The 23,449-nt window shown below is 41.2% G+C and overlaps 1 protein-coding gene across 1 annotated transcript in view; it reads right to left on the bottom strand.

Moving 5' to 3' along the window:
* gch1 (GTP cyclohydrolase 1) overlaps positions 1-22,291 on the bottom strand; it is a 46,842-nt gene extending 24,551 nt beyond the window's left edge. Inside the window, exon 1 of the mRNA XM_059957652.1 lies at positions 21,847-22,291. Within this exon, the coding sequence (XP_059813635.1) occupies positions 21,847-22,195 (349 nt within the window). The 5' untranslated portion in view covers positions 22,196-22,291. The remainder of the gene's footprint in view (positions 1-21,846) is intronic.
* Between the last annotated feature and the right edge of the window lie 1,158 nt (positions 22,292-23,449).

Here is a 23,449-nt window from a genome sequence, read left to right as displayed (position 1 = left end):
TAAAACACACACCTCTTACAGAGGCCCAGGTGACAGGGAGAAGGCTGGGAACTGGGGTTGAGGAGGAGAAAAGAAAAGGATCAGCCATGATTGAGTGGTGGAGCAGACTCGATGGGCCAGATGTCCTAATTCTGCTGCTGGTCTAATGGTCTAACATCTCCACCTTGCTGATAATCAACACTGGTGCACCTCAAAGATGTGTGCTTAGCCCATTGCTCTACTCTCTTTACATCCATGACTGTGTGGCTAGGCACAGGTCAAAACTCATCTGCAAATTTGCTGATGACACAATTATTGTTGGCAGAATTTCAGATGGTAACGAGAGGGCGTACAGGAGCGAGATATATCCGCTAGTTAAGTGGTGTCGCAGCAACAACCTTGTACTCAACATCAGGAAGACCAAATAATTGATTGTGGCCTTCAGAAAGAGCAAGATGAGGGAACACACACCAGTCCTCACAAAGCTATTGGAAATGAAAAGGGTGAGTAATTTCAAGTTCCTGGGTGTGAACATCTCTGAGGGTCTATCCTGGGTCGAACGTATTGATGCAGTTACAAAGAATGCACAACAGCATCTGTATTTCATCAGGAGTTTGAGAAGATTGGTACGTCACCAAAGACACTTGCAAATCTCTACAGATGTACGGTGGACAGCATTCTAACATCATCGCCTAGTATGTGAGTGGGGGATTCTGCACAGGATCAACACAAGCTGCAGAAACTTATAAACTTAGTCAGCTCCACCATGGCACTAGCCTCCCCAGCATCCAGGACATCTTCAAGGAGAAATGCCTCAGAAAGGTGGCATCCATTGTTAAGAACCCCCAACACCCAGGGCATGTCCTTTGCTCACTGCTACCATCAGGTAGGAGGTACAGAAGCCCGAAGGCACACACTCAGTGATTCAGGAACAACTTCTTCCCCTCTGCCATCTGATTTCTGAATGGACATTGAACCCATCAACAATACCTCTCTACTTATTTAACACACACACACACACACTTTTTACTGTTATTCAGTTTTTATGATGTATCACACTGTACCGCATCCACATAACAACAAATTTCATGACAGATGCTGGTGACAGTAAACTTAATTGTGATTTATAATAGTTTTATTTCCAGTTTAGATTTTTCCTCTAGGATGGAGTTCATTACATTTCTTGCCACTAAAGAAGGTTACTAACAGCCAATAGTTTTGATGTTACTGTATATGCTTTTATCCTGCCTGTGCTTTGATGAACCCATTCTCATGTGAACTCTAGTTTCTTTCTCGGGGCGGATTACAGCAGCGTACATTACTGAAATACTCTGGACATCCATAAGGAATCCTGGGGGTTCTGAAATATTTTGTGATACAAAGCAGACATTTTACTATTTGTTCAGAATCACGCTCATGGTTTTAAGATTTAAAACACCAAGCTCACTTGAGAGGGAAAGGAGATAAATTAGGTATAAAGAAATAGGAGAAAAGAGTGCTGGAGGATAAAAAAAATTCTGCAGTATGACATGACATGGAGTACTGCATTCAGTTTTGGTCTCCTTACTTGAGGAGGGATACACTGGCTTTGGAAACGGTGCAGAGGAGGTTCACCAGGTTGATTCCAGAGATGAGGGGGTTAGACTATGAGGAGAGATTGAATTGCCTGGGACTGTACTCGCTGGAATTCAGAAAAATGAGAGGAGATCTTATAGAAACATACAGAATTATGAAAGGGATAGATAAGATAGAGGCAGGAAAGTTGTTTCCACTTGTAGTTAAGACTAGAACTACAGGACATAGCCTCAAGATTTAGATTTAGACGTAGACGAGGAGGAATTGTTTTTCTCAGAGAGTGATGAATCTGTGGAATTCTCTGCCCAATGAAGCAGTGGATGCTACCTCAGTAAATATACAAACCCCATTTCCAGAAAAGTTGGGATATTTTCCAAAATGCAATAAAAACATAAATCTGCGATATGTTAATTCACGTGAACCCTTAATTATCTAACAAAAGTACAAGGAAAAGATTTCCAATAGTTTTACTGACCAACTTAATTGTATTTTGTAAATATACACAAATTTAGAATTTGATGGCTGCAACACACTCAACAACAGTTGAGACAGAGTTAAAATAAGATTGAAAAGTGCATGGAATATTCAAGTAACACCGGTTTGGAAGACTCCACATTAAGCAGGCTAATTGGTAGCAGGTGAGGTATCATGACTGGGTATAAAAGTAGCGTCCATCAAAGGCTCAGTCTTTGCAAGCAAGGATAGGTCGTGGCTCACCCCTTTGTGCCAAAATTCGTGAGAGAATTGTTAGTCGGTTCAAAAGGAACATTTCCCAACGCAAGATTGCAGAGAATTTAGGTCTTTCAACATCTACAGTACATAATATTGTGAAAAAATTCAGAGAATTCAGAGACATCTCAGTGCGTAAAGGGCAAGGTCGGAAACCACTGTTGAATGCGCGTGATCTTCGAACCCTCAGGCGGCACTGCCTAAGAAACCGTCATGCTACTGTGACAATTATAGCCACCTGGGCTCGGGAGTACTTCAGAAAACCATTGGCACTTAACACAGTCCGTCGCTGCAACCAGAAATGCAACTTGAAACTGTATTACGCAAGGAGGAAGCCATACATCAACTCTATGCAGAAACGCCGGCAAGTTTTCTGGGCCCGAGCTCATCTCAGATGGACTGAAAGACTATGGAACCGTGTGCTGTGGTCAGATGAGTCCACATTTCAGCTAGTTTTTGGAAAAAACGGGCATCAAGTTCTCCGTGCCAAAGATGAAAATGACCATCCTGATTGTTATCAGCGAAAGGTGCAAAAGCCAGCATCTGTGATGGTATGGGGGTGCATCAGTGCCCACGGCATGGGTGAGTTGCATGTATGTGAAGGTACCATTGACTCTGAGGCGTATATTAGGATTTTAGAGAGACATATGTTGCCATCAAGGCGATGTCTCTTCCCAGGGCGTCCATGCTTATTTCAGCAGGACAATGCCAGACCACATTCTGCACGGGCTACAACGGCGTGGCTTTGTAGACACAGAGTGCGTGTGCTTGACTGGCCTGCTGCCAGTCCAGATCTATCTTCTATTGAAAATGTATGGCGCATCATGAAGAGGAGAATCAGACAACGGAGACCATGGACTGTTGAGCAGCTGAAGTCTTATATCAAGCAAGAATGGACAAAATTTCCAATTGCAAATCTACTACAATTAATATCCTCAGTTCCAAAACAATTAAAAAGAGTTATTAAAAGGAAAGGTGATGTAACACAATGGCAAACATGCCTCTGACCCAACTTTTGGTGAGTGTGTTGCAGCCATCAAATTCTAAATTTGTGTATATTTACAAAATACAATTAAGTTGGTCAGTAAAACCATTGGAAATCTTTTCTTTGTACTTTTGTCAGTTAAATAAAGGTTCATGTGAATTAACATATCACAGATTTTTGTTTTTATTGCATTTTGGAAAATATCCCAACTTTTCTGGAAATGGGGTTTGTATTTAAGACAAGGTTGGATAGATTTTTGCATAGTAGGGGTATTACAGGTTATGGGGAAATGGTAGGTAGGTGGAGATGAGTCCATGGCCAGATCAGCCATGATCTTATTGAATGCCAGATCAGGCTCGACGGGCCAGATGGCCTACTCCTGCTCCTATTTCTTATGATAATGGAGAGTTGGAGATAACTGGGAAAGAATAAGTGAAGGAGGTAAAAAGGAAATTAAAAGTAATACATTATCTACTCTGCTTACAAGCAGAGCTAAGATCTTAGAAGATTTTACTAGTACTCAGTTGAAGAACTTTTACTGAAGAAATGTAAATTCCAGATCCAATTCCCGAACAGGAATTATAAAACAGTATTCTATTGCCAGTTCAAATAATTAAAAATAAGATCTGTGTAAATGAAGTTTCATTCCTGTTCCTCAGTCTCTCTAGCAAAGTGAATAAAGACAATAAGATGTTATCAACTGTCATTTTCAAATTGATCTGAGGAAATTCACTTTACTGCTCTGAGGTCTGAACATCCAAAAGATTGTGGAAGTAAGCAGGAAATCTTTTTAAGCATGACACTGCAATTTCACAATACAGTGCAGCATTTCGTATTTTTTCCCCAGTGTGGATGTGAACAGGTAACAGTTACTGTGTTTCAATCAGCATGGAATTCAAATACAGAAATTATGAAGTGGAGATTAAAAGTAATATAACAAACAAACAACTTTTTTGTTGGAAGTGTTAGGTTTGAATAACTTCTGCCATTCATGTGTTTTGTTTTTCTAACTCGTTTCTTTTCATTAGGAAAACCAGTAAGTTGAATGGTATCTGAGCAGCTACATACTACAATACCACAATGCAGAAAAAGGAACTTGAAGAGATGGTTGATGACACTGGCAATTGCAAATGTTCTGTCACAGAAACAGGACTTCTTCCTCAAATTTCTTCCTCCAGATATGTTATTTCAAAATATTCTGGCAGAGAAATGAATTCCCTGAATAGACACTTGGTTGGCTGGAAGTGATGCATCAATTATTACATCAGAATATTTAACCAGAGCAATTAAACAAAATGTATTTCCATTTTTTAAACACAAGTAGCTTTGTGGCTTCAATTTTCTTTAATTCTTCATTTTCTTTCCAACTTAGTTTTGATAAATCTTTGTGCCATTGTAAAATCCTCATCTTCAAACCCTCCACTGCCTTATCACGCTGAGTTTCCTATTCCTAGTTTCACACCCTGTTCAACCCTACCCTGACAAGGAATACAATTTCCATGTACTTTCATTTTAGTATATTGCATTCCCACACACAAAAAATTCAGCACAGAACTAATTGCCAGCATCTTTCAATATACTTATTTTCTGAGATAGAATATCTAGAGATAGAAATGAATAATGCCTTCCCATTCCCATTCCGACATGTCAGTCCATGGCCTCCTCTACTGCCACAATGATGTTGGAGGAACAACACCTAATATTCCGTCTGGGTAGCCTCCAGCCTGATGGCATGAACATCGATATCTCAAACTTCTGGTAATGCCCCGCCCCCCACTATTCCCCTCTCTCATCTTCTCTCCTTACCTACCCGTCACCTCCCTCTGGTGCTTCTACCTGCTGTCCCCTCCTTCCTTTCTTCCATGGCCTTCTGTCCTCTCCTATCAGATTCCCCCTTCTTCGGCCCTGTATCTCTTTCACCAATCAACTTCCTAACTCCTTACTTCACCCCTCTCCACCCTCCCGGTTTCACCTATCACCTGTGGTTCTTCCTCCCCTCCTCCCATGTTCTTACTCTGACTCCTCATCTTCTTTTCCCCAGGCCCGATGAAGGGTCTCAGCCTGAAATGTTGACTGTACTTTTTTCCATGGATGCTGCCTGGCCAGCTGAGTTCCTCCAGTATTTTGTGTGTGTTGCTTTTATTCCCTCTTGTTCATGTGTACAAAATTAAAAATCAAGAAAGCAAAGCTGAATAATTTTGTTTTTTAAAATCCACATAAAATTACTGGTTAAATGCTGGGATATTTAATTAACTGAATTTCAATTAATCTTCTCAAACCATTCATAGTTGGTGTATCTGAAAATATTCCCACTTATTTTAAAAAACATTTTCTCCTCAATCCATTTTTCAAAAAATGCATTATTACTCGTGGTTCACAGGATCAAAGTGGCACTGCACGATGTTAATTTCCTGTCTTTCATCCATGACCTTTGTCTGTAATTACAGAAACCACAAAGTGCGCATAATTCTCAGTTGTTACACATAGACTTCAAACAACACGCTTGCACTGTATTTATGGGCTTTATTGGTTGCATTGGCTACTTATGGTCCTTATAGTCAGGGGTGGTAGTGGGGACAAGCTCCCAATACTTATTAAATGCTCCCAATGGCATGCATTTCAAATGGCCTTGACAATCAAGTCCAGCTCCTGGCCTCCATGGGTGGCTTAGCTACTAAGTCCATCAGAACCATTCTACTGACAGAAGGGGCAAAGGTGGGTTACTGGTGCCTTAAAACCTGTTACTTTGGGCAGATGGAGCTCATCTGCCTAGAGAGTTCATGGCTATTATTATCACAGCAATGTATATTCTGCCGCAGGCTGATATTGACCTGGCTTTCAATGAACTGTACGAGACCACCTGGAGACTGTACACCGAGGCTGCCTTCACCATTGCCAGAGATGAGTGTGACTGTCTAAAGTCTCTCTGAAGTTTTGTCAACACATCCAGGTGAGTACACGGGGAGATAGCATACTCTCCCTTCCGCAATGCTTACAAAGCACTCCTCCGTCCGCCATTTGATAAGTTGGATCATTCCTCCAACTTGTTTCTGCCAATGTACAGGCAGAAGCTGAAGCAAGAGGCTGCCATAGTTAAAACCGTCCAACCAATCGGTCTCCATGGCCTGCTTTGATTACGTCAACTGGAATGTCTTTCATGATGAGGATGTCTCCGAGTTCATGGATGGGTCACAAGCTTTATCCAGAAGTGCATCGAGGATGTTGTTCCCCAAAAATCGGTCAGGGTCTACCCAAACCAGAAACCCTGGATCAACAGTTCCGTGCGAGCAGCACTTATTGCACAAGATAGAGCTTACATTACTGGTAACCAACAGGAACTCAAGAAATGCAGCTACTATCTATGCATCAAGGCAGAGAAATGACAATACAGGGACAAGATCCAGATACAACTCTCCACCAACAACACGTGCAGCCTATGGCAAGATCTGCACATCATCGCAGACTTCAAAGCTAAACGCAGTGGTGCTGCCAACATCACTGCCTCTCTCCCAGATAAGCTAAACCTTTTATACACTTGGTTCAATGTCACCACCACTGAGCTCGAGGAGAGCTGCTGAAGTGACCTGCACCTTGGTCATCTCTGAGGCTGAAGTACACAGGTGTTTCCAACGAGTGGACAGCCATAAGGCTGCGGGACTGGACGGCATCCCAGGGTGAGTACCCAGAATGTGTGTGGTACAACTGGCAAGTGTGTTTACTGACATTTTAAATCTCTCCCTCTCCCATGTAGAGTGCCCTCCTGCTTCAAAACATCCACCATTGTCCCTGTACGTACATGTCTGAACAACTGGTGTCCTGTCGCACTCACCTCAAAGCAAATGCTTTGAGAGGCTGGTCAACGACCACATCTGCAGCATGCTGCAAACCCACACTGGACCCCCTACAATTTGTCTACTGACATAACCATTCAACAGATGACCACAATAGCCACAGCTCTACACATCGTCCTTACACATCTGGAGAAGAAGGACACTTATGTGAGAATGCTGTTCTTGGACTACAGTTCAGCATTCAACACCATAATTGAAAGAAGCTCAGAGACCTCGGCCTTCACCCTGTCTGTGCAGCTGGATCCTGGACTTCCTGTCAGATCGCTGGCAGATGGTAAGAGTGGGCTCCCTCACCTCTGCCCCTCTGACCCTCAACACAGAAGCACCCCCTAGGGCTGTGTCCTAAAGCCCCTCCTTTACTCTCTGTATACTCATGACTGTGTCGCCACCCACAGCTCCAAACTGCTAATTGAAATTGCTGATGATACTGCATTGATTGGCCTTATCTCAAATAATAACGAGGCAGCCTACAGAGAAGAAGTCATCACCCTGACACAGTGGTGTCAAGAAAACAACCCTTCCATCAACCTGTGCAAATGCAAAGGAGCTGGTTGTGAACTACAGGAGACAGGCTAACCCCTGTTGGCATCAATGGATCTGGGAGTGTGAGGGTGAACAGCTTTAAGTTCCTCAGCATACACATCACTGAGGATCTCATGTGGTCTGTACACACCAGTTGTGTGGTGATAAAAGTACAACAGTGCCTCTTTCACCTCAGAGAGTTGAAGAAGTTTGGTGTGAGTCCCCAAATCCTAAGAACTTTCTACAGGGGCACAATTGAGAGCATCCTGACTGGCTGCATCACTGCCTGGTATGGGAACTGTACCTCCCTTAATCGCAGGACTCCACAGAGTGGTGTGGGCAGCCCAGCACTTCTGTAGATGTGAACTTACCATTATTCAGGGCATTTACAGAGATAGGGGCATAAAAGGGCCCAAAGGATCATTGGGGACCTGAGTCACCCCAAGCACAGACTGTTCCAGCTGCTACCAATAGGAAACTGTACCGCAGCATAAAAGCCAGGACCAACAGACTCCGGGAAAGCTTCTCCCACCAGGCCATCAGACTGATTAATTCAAGCTGATACAATTGTATTTCTATGCTATATTGACTGTCCTGTTGTACATACTATTTATTACAAATGACTATAAATTGCACATTGCACTTTTAGACAGAGACGTAATGTAAAGATTTTCACTCCTATGTATGTGAAGGATGTAAAAAATAAAATCAATTCAATTGTTGGTGTGAGACTAGAATTTTATATAGGATGGAAAGGTAGAGATATTAGTCAAGGGGGATTGATTTTTTACAGAAATTGTGTGAATTTATAGTCAACTCAATTATTGACAAAATCTTATTTTCAGACATTACCTTGATAAGAAAGACCATTTCTTCATGTCTGGAAACACCACTGTAAATCATGCACCAATCATATGCTATTGCACAATTCTTTGTAATATCAATAGTTGGAATTAACAAAACACAATTCTGACAATGATTTTGGTTAGTGGTTACAGCCAAATAAATAATCTAATTTATATTATTTAAAGATTAAACTGGAGATTTTTCAAATATCTTTCTTCCATTTAATGGCAAAAGAACACATCGATTGTCATACAATATGATTAGCGCCAGCTAAAACAATTCCAATCACTGTAAATATTTCAGCAACACGTTTAGCTGACATAGAGTTTCAATCACTTGGGGATATGAAACAGCAAACATGATGACTCCATATCTTTCAATAAACTGAGATTAAGTTTGACTATACCCATTTATTTTCAGAAACTGCATTATATAAAGACAATGGGTTGATATGGCAACTGTCTCAATTGTTGCAAACATCTCAATGTACACCCTGGTTACAGAAGAAACTGATAAAAGCAATGAGAGTAGCTTATCAACACTATTGTAAACCAAGGAAAAACTAAATGAAGGATATTAAACTGATACATTATTGAACAGAACTCAGTAAAACATGGTAAGCACACAGCTGTTTTTTTCACTTTCCCCTGTCGTTCTGAGATATTCAAATGATTTTTAAATTCTAAATGTCACAGTCATAAGACTAAATGTTGAACTGAAAGAACTTAAACCAGACTCTTTAATAGCAAATGTCCAGTGCTTTATTCACAGCTTTAACCTACTGAACAGTTGCAGTGACAGCCTCATGGGTTTGAATTCTTTCAGTTCAATATGCTGTACAGTATATGATGGAACATCTACATTTAATGCCGTTGTCCCTGAATTTATATGTAAGTAAGCACCTGTTGATGATGAACATACGGAAAATATGAGTGTATGTTGGCTGGGCATGTACAAAGACAAGTGAACAAACTGAGTCAGGAAGGCTTGGTAGGAAACTCTGAATGAGAAATGGGAACAGAGGAGATCACTGTAGAAAATGTTACTTTGAACCTAGGTAAAGAACTACAAGACTGAAACTTCAGTGCCCCTCAGGGAACAGCTGCATCAGGAATGTGAGCCAAAGCCAGAGGTCCAGATACTGGATAGGTTTGTAGCTTGAGCTGGGGCCCAGAGCTTCTGTGCTTTTCCTGCTCCCTTTGAACACAAAAATATTTATTATACTACTGTGTAACTTCAAAATCAATGAAATAAAACCATGCTTGAGTATTAATGGAAAGAATTCAGTAGTCCTAGAAAATCCTCTTGCGCCATATTACTGGAAATCCAGCCTCACCAAGGCTCCTTGTAATTGGATCAACTCTTGTATTGAAATCCTCCTGTAATAAAGGTTAACCTAGTTACATACATATCAAGTTTTGGAAATTTGTGAGACAGAAGCTTTTCTGAACAATTTCAATCTCTTTCAAATCTCTCAACATTAAAAAAATAACCTGCCTTCAATGTTCTCTGACAAAGTAAATGATGTATCATTTTGCCACATATTCAAAATATCCTGTCCTTGCCCAATCACTTATCAGATCCATAACCACCAAACCTGTCAGCTCACACTGAGACCTATCACCAGAAAACTTGGATATGATATACATGATTCCTTCAACTAATTCTTTCAGTTGCACATATACCACATCATATGGTATGTGTGCAATTGAGGACACAGCACTAATCTCTATGGCATCCTACTGAAAGTAACTTCCATATTTAAAAACAACCCAGTTATTCCCACTTTCCTTCTATGCATTGTCAAATTGTCAATGCAAAGAAGGAAAGTAGGAATAAATAGGAGAAATTGTCAAATGCATGCCAGGATATTATCCCTGATACTGTTTGGTCAGCAGTGAAAGTACTGTAATTTAACTTTCACATTGGTGTGGTATTATTGCTATCATTGCTAATTAGTACCACTTCTGCAAATCCAGTGTGAAGATCAATATCAAAATGGATTGTGTTCCTCCAGCAGTTCCAGATTTCCACTTTTCTTTGTACAAACTTTCGCTTAAAATGTTATGCTTAAAATATATATCACTAATTTTAAGTCACATCATGTCCTACTTTCATGACACAAGAGGCCACTCAGCCCAGAGTCTATTCTAGCTCACAGAACATTTCCCATTCCCTCATTGATTTTCCATGCAATTTATTCTCCTCCACACCCCACCTTCAACTCGACTACCAGCAACCTGCAAAGGACAATTAGTCAATCAATCTGCATGTTTTTGGGATTGGGAGGAAACTATTACATCCAGGGAAAACCCACGTGCAAACTCCACGTGGAATTGTGCAGAGTTTAGTACTGAACCTTTCCGGCAGCTGCTCTGCTACTCATCTAATGTGCTGCCCATTTCTTTGATAACCACCCCCCACCCCCACCCCAAGAGGGCAGTTCCACTTACTATACAGTCCCAGTCATTTATTTGCGTCAAACATTCCTCATTAATTCAAGCTTGCTCTGGGCAACTCGCCTTCATAATTTAGCTCGCTTGAATCTATACTTGGATTAAATGCCCTTGGTCTTCCAGAGTTCCTTGCTTCTCACTGTTTTCTCCAGTGTTTCCCCAAACTTGCTGAACAATTATTTCCTCTCCCTGGGCACTCCCCTCATCCATGCCCTATTCTTGAATGCTAATTAGGAATAACAATTTGAACTCACTCTCTTCATCTGCCCTGCTAATGGGAGGCTTATCCCTTCGAGCAGCCTCTTGAGGCCAGTGTTGAATGGTTTTCACTCCATTTCTTTTAGCTCTAGGATATAAGCCATGCATGGGAAGTGTGGGTCAGTAATCTAGGGGTGTGGGGGAGGGTGAGAAAGGGATTTAAGAATGGTGCACGCCTTCCAGCACTTTTGAACAGATGATCATTTCACAACGCCATTCCAAATATTCCTGTTCCACACAGGGATTCCCACAGGTTGCTGGGAAGTTACGAGGAGGATCTGAGAACTTTTCTGAATCATTTCCTTCAATCTCTTACTAAGCTCTTGCTGTGATGGAACATGAAATAAAATGCCTGTCATTTTAGAAGCCTAATACTGGGATGTATGAGCAAAATACCCCAATCATACGAGTCGAATACAAGCCTAGGGCCTCAACTCTGGGGATAGAAACCTGCTACGCAGTACTGACATGGTTCACTTATCCCATTAGTGAATCTGCATTTATCAGACATTTTGTGGTGGTATCACTCTAGTGCTGAGTTGTCTGCTAGAGGCAGTCTAAGCCTCTGGAACATATTGGAAGGCAGATATCATTGCTACCAGTTGATTGGTTTGAGGTCTTGATCTTTGAACGATTTTCTCCTCAGAAGCTGTGCTGGCACACAGGAGGGAATGATGAATTTTAGCATTGATGTTTCCCTTCACTCATTGGTGGGTTGTTTTCCAAGGCCATGTCATGGACTTTTATCATTTATCATTTTGGAGGGTTTCTTTGTGCAATGGAACAGGTAGGTACTGATGTTTATTATCTGCTATGCTTTAGTGATAATGATGACTTGGATCTGGGACTCTAAATGTGTACATCAGCAAGTGTTGTCTGCACATTGCAGATTGGAGGTTGAGGTTGGTGTGACGACGACTCCAGGATGGAGTTGCCAAGGTTGAACTGGCTCCTATTCATCCTTGTAGATTAGTTCCATTCCAGTGGACAGCTATCACTCATCCTTCCATTGAGTTTACAATCCAAATGAGTGATTTCACACTTCTCACATTGAACTCCAGATTTGCCCATTTACTTTATTCCTCAAAGCCATTTTGTCACTTTCTACTTTTATTGACAGTACTTAGTTTGCCATTTATCAAGATTCTGCCACTGAATTTCTGCATGTAAATTTTTCATTCTTTCATATAAGATGTTTGAAAGTAAACCAAAGTGCTTTGGAATTACCCAACCAAGGTGAAGGTATCTCCTGTCAAATTGAGGTTGTAATCCTTAACCATACTCGAGTAGATGTATAATAGTTAAGTTACCCAGAGACGTTAGTTCGCATTCTTCCAGGGCAGCTGGGAACATTAAGTTCAAATAATTACATAAAGTAACTATGAAATTAAAGGAAAAATAGTAATGTTAACTGTGAAATTGCCAGCTTGTCACTTAAACCCATTTGGTTCATTAACTTATACAGTCTAGCTTAACACACATCCCCAGACCTAACAATGTCAACTGGGACTGTGTGACCTGAACTGCTTCCTCCTTTAATGGACAACAGGGTGCGGACAACAAATCACAGCATTTCCATAGACATTCTCTGAACAGTGAGTTTTTATTTAAATCTCCAAAACAATTCTTTTATACAAAACAAAGTTGCTTTGAATTCCATATGCTGTTAATTTTATTAACTACTTCCTGTATGGAATATTATGAAATGCATTCAAAAACTTTAATTAGCAAAAAAATGTAAACTTGTTCTGTTAAATGCAGTTCAGTACAGTTCCATCAGAACACTGTACCTTTGAATTCTCTTGTGTATGAAAACTGCAATCCTTGCATGAGAGAGAAAAGGAAATCACATTTTCCAGAAATAAGGCACACATTGCACATTATTGTCTACAACACAGGAATGGACAGAGGTGCTAACTACAAAAACGGCTACACATTCTACAACTTGATGCAAAAATTAATTATAATTGCTTACAAAGTGTAATCTTATTAAATGTTGTTTTAAGTAACTGGTGTATTCCATTCAATTCCTATCCTTTAGCAGTCTTAAAAGCAAAAGGATTGACTTTGATTTAACTTCAACATGTTGAAAACACTGTCTACACTCACTGAAGTACTCTAGTATACAGGTTTTCAAAGAAATAATTCAGAATCCTCATTTACAGACTTAGCCCCCAGTCCAATTTTGAATTCGTCTCTCAGCCCTCTCTCTCACTTCCAACACATAAATTAACATATTGGTCTTTTCTCTTAGCTCCATTAGTCACAGAACAGAAGAAATCCCCAAAAGGCAGATATACTGTAAGGATAGTTGAATTACTTGACCACAGTATCTTAGGTCAAACAACTATGACAGCTAAGTAACTTCACATTTCTTGTAAATGAAAACATTACTTCTTCCTCTTATTGAAGCAATATGATTTTGAAATCTGTTGCAACTAACATTACTCACTGTATGACTCACAGTATGAAAGTCCACAGTATGAAGTGTATGTGGTGTGTTCTGACAACAGGCCTATAGTATTTTTCCAAGATAAATGATGTATTAATCAGTGTTTACAAAAGGAATATTAATACCTCTGGAATAAAGTAGAGGATTTTAAATGATCGAGATTGCAATAAACATTTATTAATTCCTTAAAAATAGCAGACAGTTAACTAAAAAGCTGCACGAGATTTTATATCTAACACTATTTCTCACTAATGTCTTGTGCACTCAGTGGCATCTTTCACAAGCCATGTTGAAATTTTGCCTTTGACATTGTGAAGTTTGTTTGCGCATTACGTATGTGATCATGGTCTTTCCATGACCCTGACTGCTCTTAGCAATGTTTTCTTGAGAAGTAATCTCAGGATTGCTGCCTGTGCCACATGCTAGTGAGTGCTAGAATAGCATGATCAGGCATATTACTCTGTGGCTGAGAGACTGGGGGCAGGGCTTCAGATTCCTGGATTATTAGTTCCTCTTCTGGGCGAGGTATGATGTGTACAAAAAGGACAGCTTACACCTGAACCCGAAGGTTTCCAATATCCTAGCAGGCACATTTAATAGAGCTGTTAGGTAGGGTTTAAACTAATTTGGCAGGGGGATGGGAACCGGAGCGATAGGTTTGAGTAAGGGGAAAACAGAAATAAATCAAAGATAGCATACAACAGAGATTGTAGAAAGAACAGGCAGGAGCTGAGGCTTAATCACAGCCAGTGGGATGAGTTACAGGGCAATAGAGGCGTGGTGCAGTTAAAACAGAAAGCAACAAATACTGGACTGAAAGTGTTATATTTGAATACACACACCAAGAGGAATAAAATGGACAATCTTGAAACTCAGCTATAGAATAGCAAATATGACATTATGGTCATCTCTGAAACTTGGCTGAAGGATGGCTGCCATTGGGAGCTGAACTTCCAAGGATATACGGTGTATCAGAGAGCTAGGCAGAGGGGGTGGTGTGGCTCTGTGTATAAGAAATAATATTAAATCATTAGAAAGAGATGACATAGGGTTGGAAGGTGTGGAACCTCTGGGTTGAGTTAGGAAATGGCAAGGGTAAAAGGACCCTAATGGCAGTTGTATACAGGCCTCCAAACAGTAGCTGGGATGTGGATTACAAATTACAGCAGGAGATAGAAAAGGTGTGTCAGAAAGGCAGTGTCAGAAAGCTTAATAGTCTGAGGGTGGATAAATCTCCTGGACCTGATGGAATTCACCTTCAAGTTCTGAAGGAAGGAGCTGGAGAGATTGAGGAGGCATTAACGATTATCTTTCAAGAATCGATAAGATTCTGGCATTGTACACGATGAATGAAAAATTGCAAATGCTACTGCGCTATTTAAGAAGGGTGGGAGGCAGCAGAAAGGAAACTATAGACCTGTTAACCTGACATCAGTGGTTGGGAAGTTGTTGGAATCGATTGTTAGGCATGAGATTAGAGTACCTGGATGCACATGACAAGATAGGCCAAAGCCAGCATGGTTTCCTGAAAGGAAAATCCTGCTTGACAAACCTACTGCAATCCTTTGAGGAAATTACAAGCAGGTTGGACAAAGAAGATGCAGTAGACGTGGTGTACTTGGATTTTCAGAAGGCCTTTGACAAGGTGCCGCACATGCAGCTGCTTAGCACGACTAGAGCCTATGGAATTACAGGGAAGTTACTAGCGTGGGTGGAGCATTGGCTGTTCGGTAGAAAACAGAGAGTGGGAATAAAGGGATCCTATTCTGGCTGGCTGCCGGTTACCAGTGGAGTTCCACAGGGGTCGTTGCTGGAACCACTGCTTTTTATGATGCATGTCTATGATTTGGACTATGGGATTAATGGATTTGTGGCTAAATTTGCTGATGATACAAAGACAGGTGGAGGAGCGGGTAGTGTTGAGGAAATAGATAGCCTGCAGGGACACTTGGATAGTTTAGGGGAATGGGCAAAGTGGCAAATGAAATACAATGTTGGAAAGTGTATGGTTATGCACTTTGGTGGAAGAAATAAACGGGCAGACTATTATTTAGATAGGGAGAGAATTCAAAATGTGGAGGTGCAAAGGGACTTGGGAGTCCTTGTGCAAGATACCCTAAAGGTTAACCTCCAAGTTGAGTTGGTTGTGAAGAAGGCGAATGCAATGTTGGCATTTATTTCTAGAGGTATAGAATATAAGAGCAGGGATGTGATGTTGAGGCTCTATAAGGCACTCGTGAAATCACACTTGGAGTATTGTGTGCAATTTTGGGTTCTTATTTAAAAAAAAGATATACTGACATTGTAGAGGGTTCAGAGAAGATCCACAAGAATGATTTCAGTAATGAAAGGGTTACTGTATGAGGAACATCTGGTAGCTCTTGGGCTGTATTCCCTGGAGTTCAGGAGAATGAGGTGGGGGGGGGGGATCTCATAGAAACATTCTGAATGCTAGAAGGCCTGATCAGATTAGATATGACAAAGTTATTTCCCATGGTAGGGGAGTCAAGGACAAGAGGGCACAACTTCAGGATTGAAGGACATCAACTTAGAACTGAGATACTGAGAAATTACTTTAGTCAGAGGGTAGTAACTCTGGAATTTGTTGCCATGAGCGGCTGGGGAGGCCAAGTCATTGGGTGCATTTAAGGCAGAGATTGATGCCCTGGCTAATCAAGAACCTATCAAAGGTTATGGGGAGAAGGCAGGGGAGTGGGGATGACTGGAAGAATTGGATCAACCCATATTTGAATGGAGCAGACTCAATGGGCCGAATGGCTCACTTCTTCTCCTATATCTTATGGTTTTATGATCTAAGTAGTTTGTCATTGCCTTCTTCTGGGCAGTGTCTTTACAAGGCAGGTGACCCCAGCCATTATCAAACCTCTTCAGAAATTGTCTGCCTAGGTCAGTGGTCATGTAACCAGGACATGATATGCATCAGCTGCTCATACGACCATCCACCGCCTGCTCTCATGGCTTCACATGATCCTGATCAGGTGACCTGCAGGCCAGCAGAGGGAAGGAATGCCTTACACCTCCTTTGGTAGGGATGTATCTCCACACCACCACAAAATGAATGAATCAAACAAAGGGACTTAAAAATGTACACCGGCCTGAGTGAGAAGGGTCATATTCAGCCCCATTCTAGTCAATTCCATCAATAAGAAGCAATAATGCCGACTAGAATACCAACCTGATGTCTGGTAGATAGATGGCAAGGGTGGCATGACTCTGTTGGTAAAACATGAAATCAGATCCTTAGAAAGAGGTGACATCGGATCAGAAGATACAGAATCCTTGTGGGTAGAGTTAAGAAACTGAAAGAGTAAAAAAACACTGATAGGAGTTATGTGCAGGCCTCCGAACAGTAGCCATGACGTGGCTACAAATACGAAGGGAGAAGAGAAAAGGCATGTAAAAAGGGCAATGTTATGATAATCAAGAGGGATTTCAATGTGTAGATAGATTAGGAAGATCAGGTTATTGCTGGATACCAACAGAGAATTTGTACAATACCTACAGGGTGACTCTTTAGAACAGCTTGTGGTTGAGCCGACTAGGAGAAAGGCAATTTTGCAATTTTACTTTAAGTATAGAAAGGACTTTCATACTGTTGTGTAATGAACTGGATGGGATTAGGGAGTTTAAGGTAAAGGAACCTTATAGGATATAGGAGAAGAAGTAGGCCATTTGGCCAATTGAGTCTGGTTGGTCCATTTTTCCTCTCAGCCCAAATCTCTTGCCTTCTCCTTGATTCTCTTCATGGTCTGACCAATCAAAAACCCGTTAACTACTACCTTAAACATACCTAATGACTTGGCCTATGCAGCCACCTGTGGCAGGCAATTCCAAAGATTCACTACTCTCTGGTTTAAGAAATCTCCTCCTCCAATCTTCTTTCAAAATGGACTTCTCTCTATTCAGAGGCTGTGTCCTCTGGTCTTAGACAACCCCACCATAGAAAACATCCTCTAAATCCTAATGGTGCCTAACAGCAACTCCTTTGCTTGCATTTTTAGAAACAGCCCTATTTCCATCTTTAATATCTCCAGTTTTCCCTTTCAGAGTTCTTTTGAAGACCCTGACCTGGAGTTACATGCTGACTTTGGTTCTTTGCGGGAATAGGACCCACTCTCGGGGTTTCACTACATGCCATTATTTGATACGCCAAGGATGAGGCCTAAGAGATTAGCTTCTCTTCGGAGTTCCAGGATTTTGTGGTTCTGGAGACATTCAGACCGAAGGTCGGTGTCTTGGCAGGAAATCAGTGTGTCATAGGAGACAGATCTCTGGCTACGTGCCCCGAGACCCAAAATTTTTGGCCACAGAGATTGGAAAAAGTGATGCAACGGACTTTTAACATCGTAAATCAGCAAGTTTTTTGTTATGTCTACTCTCTCGCTGTGAAACAGAAACACTTCTTTCTCCCTTGTTAGGGAGAGAGAGAGCCTGTGGAATGTTGAATACAGGGTGAATGAGTAGTCTTTGGGGTACTGTAAGTCTGTGTCATTGCTGTTGCTTTGCAGCAAGCTTGAGTGCTCAGTGGTGAGTGCTGATGCTTTTGTTTTGCTGATGGGGAGGGGGGATTGTTGCTTTGCTGCTACTTACGTGTGGGAGGGAGGGGAGAGCTGGGGGGCTTTGGGGTTCTAACATCTGTCATTCATTCTTTGGGCACTCCTCTGTTTTTGTGGATGCTTGCGAGGAAAAAGCATTTCAGGATGTATATTGTATACATTTCTCTGATATTAAATGTATCTTTGAAACCTTGGAAACATCCACTCTTTTGAGGCCTTTCAATATTCCATAGATTTCAATGAGATTCCCCCTTTATCGTTCTGAATTCTAGCGAGTACAGGCCCAGAGCCATCAAATGCTCTTCATATGATATGCCTTTCCATCCTGGAAGCATTTTCATGAACCTCCTATACACCCTCTCAAATGTCAAACATTCCTTAGATAAGGGGCCCAAAACTGCTCACAATATTCCCAGTAAGGCCTCAGCAGTGCCTTATAAAACCTGAATGTTACATCCTTGCTTTTATGTTCTAGTCCTCTTAAAATGAATGCTAAAGATGTGTTTGCCTTTCTTACCACCAACTAAACCTGCAAGTTAACCTTGAAATCCTGCACAAGGCCTCCCAAGTCCCTTGGCACCTCAGATTCTTGAATTTTCTTTCCATTTAGAAAATTATCTACATTTTTATTTCTTCTACCAGAGTGCATGACCACACATTGTCTGGCATTATATTCCATCTGTCGCTTCTTTGCCCATTCTCTAAGCCCTTCATTAACCTCTCTGTTTCCTCAATACTACCAGCCTTTCCACTGATCTTCATATCATCTGTATCTTGGCCACAAAGCCAATAACTCCATCATCCAATTCATTGACATATAACGTAAAAAGAAGCAGTCCTAAAACAGACCCCCGTGGAACACCACTAATCGCTGGCAGCCAACCAGTTCCTTTTATTCTCACTCTTTGCCACCTGCCAATCAGCCACTGCTTTATCCATGGTCTTTCTTGTGATACCATGGGCTTGTAGCTTGTTAAGCAGCCTCATGTGTGGCACCTTGTCAAAAGCCTTCTGAAGATCTAAGTACACATCAACTGATTTTCCTTTGTCTATCCTGCTTGTTATTTCTTCAAAGAATTCCAACAGATTTGTCAGAAAAGATTTTCCCTTGAGGAAACCATGCTGACTACGGCCTATTTTATCATGTGCCTCCAGGTACCCCAAAACCACATCCTTAGCAATGGATTCCAACATCTTCCCAATGATAGAACCCATAGTATTACAGGAAAAATAGTAGCATGGATAGAACTTTGGTGATTAGCAAGAGGCAAAGAGTGGGAATAAAGAGAGCCTTTTCTAAATGGCTACCAGTGACCAGTGGTGTTCCACAGAAGTGGGTGTAGGGACTGCTTCTTTTTACATTGTATGTCGACAACTTGGGTGACAGAATTAATGGCTTTCTGGGCAAGTTTGCAGACAATGCAAAATTAGGTGTAGAGGCATGTAGTGTTGATGAAGCAGGGAGGCAGGACAGAATAATTAGAATAGGCAAATAAGTGGCAGATAGAATACAGTGTCGGGAAGTGTATGGTTGTGCACTTTGGCAGAAGGAATAAAAGCTTAAACTATTTTCTAAATGGGGGGGGGGGGAATTCAAAAATCAGAGGTGCAAAGGGAGTCCTTGTGCAGGATTCCCTAAAGGCTAATTTACAAGTTGAGTCAGCGGTGAGGAAGGCAAATATAATGTTAGCATTCATTTCGAGAGGACTAGAATATAAAAGCAACAATGTTTTGCTGAGGTTCTACAAGAGGCTGCTGAGGCCTCAATTGGAGTATTGTGAGCAGTTTTGAGCCCCTTATTTAAGAAAGGATGCAATGACATTGGAAAAGGTTCAGAGGAGGTTCACAAGCATGATGCCGGGAATGAAGGGCTTATTGTGAAGAGTGTTTGATGGCTGTGGGCCTTTACTCAATGGAATTTAGAAGGATGAGGAAAGATCTCATTGAAACCTATAAATATTGATAGCCCAGATAAAGCTGATGGAGAGAGGATGTATTTTTATGGTGGGGGAGTCTAGGACCAGAGAATCAGAATAGGAGGGTGTCCAGCTAGAATGAAGATAAGGAGGAATCAGTGGAATTTATTACCAAAAGTGGCTGTGGAGGCAAGGTCACAAACGAGAAAATCCAAAGGGTCTTGGCCTAACACGTCGACTGTATTCATTTCCATAGATGCTGCCTGGTCTGCTGAGTCCCCCAGCATTTTGTGTTGTGGATTGGGTGTACTTAACGTGGAGGTTGATAGGTTCTTGATAAGTCATGGCATGAAAGGTTACAGGGAAAGGGCACAAGGAGGGGATTGAGAGGGAAATGGGTCAGCCATGATGAAATGGTGCAGCAGATTTTATGTGCCAAATGGCCTAATTTTGTTCCTAAGTCTTATGGTCTCATGTCAGCATGAGATCTCACTTAAAAGATGAATGCAACAGGTACATGCCAAATCACAAAAAAGGACATTAATTCTAGGTAGCCCACAAAATGACGCATATACAAAGATAAAGCATCATGTGGATCACAACAAGGAATATGCAGCTATTAACTCATAATGGAATTTAGAAATAAGAGCTAAAAAACCTTTCATGGTTACTTATTTACTTTCAATCCGGTTCATACATTGACATGAGAACATATAAAACTCACTACATTCAGATTCAAACATTACATAATTGTTAAAAAATCAGGAAGGAGATCTAGAACTAGATCATCAAGCCAATATAAAACCCAAAATAAAACTTCCCTTTATTTTGGAATGTTTTAAACTGTCACTAAATTTGCCAAAAACATGACTTGTAAAAATACAAATGTTAAGGTCAGTTTTGATGAGTCATGCCAGTATAGATGCACAATCAAATTTCATATATGAAATAGAGATTTAATTGATGAAAAAGTGTTTAACTGCAATCAGAAATCCTCTTGTCAACTTAAGAGGGATATCATTGTGCTATGACAAATACCCCTGCATACACAACCAAAGTAATTCCCGTATTACTAAATCCTTTTTACTTCCTTCCCAGAGGGGAAATTGGATACCAATTAAAAAAACACATTTGTCATCAGGTAGTAACATATTTCTGGAACAGGATATACTGCTGAAAGAAAAGTGATATGGTGACATTTTATATAAGGGTGCTATCGAGAAAATAATTATAAAGTCCTGATGAATTGAGAATATTTGTTAAAGTCACCTACACATTGTTGACAGATCAGCTTTGTAGCGCTTCTGTCTTAGGTCAGTGCTCATAGAATAGTTTTATTCACCACAAACACCTGTTTTTTTTAGACAACAGGAACCAACCCCCTCCACCTGAACACTGAGCATTATTAAATCACATTATTTTCAAGCCCGGATGACCATTTAGGCGAGGTGGTACATTTTAAAACTAAATGAAAATCGTGTTGTTTCGCGCCAACTACATTGTGTTAAAAATGAACTTTATTTGGCAGAAGTGCGAAATCGAATGAGGTTTGATAAACTGAGAGCTCAATCTTTGACAGTAAATACCAGCAATTTTACAAGAAAGCTAGGATCTGGGAAGTCCCGAAACATTGATTAATCACCAAGATTGTATAGAGGTTTTTGTTTAGTTCACCACTTCCTCGTCAACGTAATCCCTACCTGAAATTTTCTCTTGGTAACCCTTGGTGAAGAATTGCATGGCAGTGGCGGCTCGCCACGGCGTCCGCAAGAGCCCCTGTCTCCCGGGATCCTCGCCGAGCCCTCTCAGGATAGCCGAGTACGCAGCTTGCAGGCTCGGCAAGTTCATCTGATTATCCTCGGTGCTGCGAGTCCGTTCCTCCTTCCACTGAGTTGCCGCTCTTGGCTGCGCAGTCCACTGCGGCGACTCCGAAAGTCCGTTCAACCAGACTCCCTTCTCCTCGCAAGCGGGCACGGGGAGCCTGCCCGAACCGGCACCGCTCAATGCCACGGCCTTGCTCCCGTCAGCGAGCTGCTCTGCGTAATCCATGAACGTTGTGTGGTTAGGCAGCACTTCACAGTGTCGAAGATGGGTCTGTCCGCTGTGACAAGCCGCCAGTGCTCGTCTACTTTAATACAAGTAGGATTTCAGAGGTATCCTGTCATTGGCTGCGTAGGCTGCCGCTCCCCCAGACAGAAAACATCCATTCATTGAGATCAGTGACAAAACCGCCTTCCCTCAACCCCAATCAGAGGAGGCAGATGTGGGAAGCTGGGCGAAGCCGCGACAGACGGAATTTAATACGGACGAATAACGAACACCAGATGGTCAAATTGTAGTAGTGAGAAAATGGCAGAGAACTTTGGAGTTTTGGAGTGTTCATACTTTGAGATGGTAGGGTGCAAGTCCACAGCTCATTGAAAATATTGACACAGTTGCTTGCTGTATCAGGTCAAGGGTTTGAAGATCAGAGTGGGGATGTTATGTTACAGTTGCACATTATAAACATTGATTATATCACACATAACGATTATTGTGTACAATTTTGGCCACAGCACTTCAGGAAGGCACTGATAGGCATAATGAGTATATTAGAGATTCTCCAGTCTGTAGCAAAACCCAATCGTACTTTGTACATCCAAAGTATATCAGAATTGGCAGCAGGTGTATTATCACTGACGTTCAAAGTGAAAGTAGCTGTTTTGCTCAGCAGTACATTGTTTTATAAGACATAAGTTTGTAATTGTCAGTTTTCTAAGTTACAAAATAATTCATGGTCTTATGATAATGACAAATTTTTCTATAGAAGTGGTTTGCCATTGCTTTCTTCTGAGGAAAGCATTTAATATGCTTGTCTTTGTAGGTTAAGCTATTGTCGATCAGAGTAGGAATGTCATATTGCAGTTGCACAAAAACATTAGTTAGACCACACATAGGATTATTGTGCACAGTTTGACACTCTACTCCAGGAAGGGGCTGTTAGGTGTAAAGAGTGCATTGGAAGTTCACCAGAGTCTTGCTCAGAATGAAGGGCTTAAAATAAGGAGAAATATAAACATCTCTAGAGTGAGATCTTCACCCTAGAGAGCTATGAATTCCTGGAAAAAGATGGCTGCAGTTGCAACACTTAAAATATGTTTGGACAGGTATTAAAATTGGAAAGGTAGAGGGAGATTTAGATCAAATTCACAGTTGGCCTAAAGGTTCTATTTCTGTGGCATATGACTCTAGTTACATAGCACCTCGATGAAAAGAATTCACACCACGTATTTGGTCTGAAATCATATTCAGACAATGCAAGGA

Source organism: Hypanus sabinus, chromosome 2, assembly GCF_030144855.1.
Source record: "Hypanus sabinus isolate sHypSab1 chromosome 2, sHypSab1.hap1, whole genome shotgun sequence".
NCBI lineage: Eukaryota > Metazoa > Chordata > Chondrichthyes > Myliobatiformes > Dasyatidae > Hypanus > Hypanus sabinus.
The sequence above is the reverse complement of the archived record's forward strand: the minus strand, read 5'-3'. Positions and strand labels throughout refer to the sequence as shown.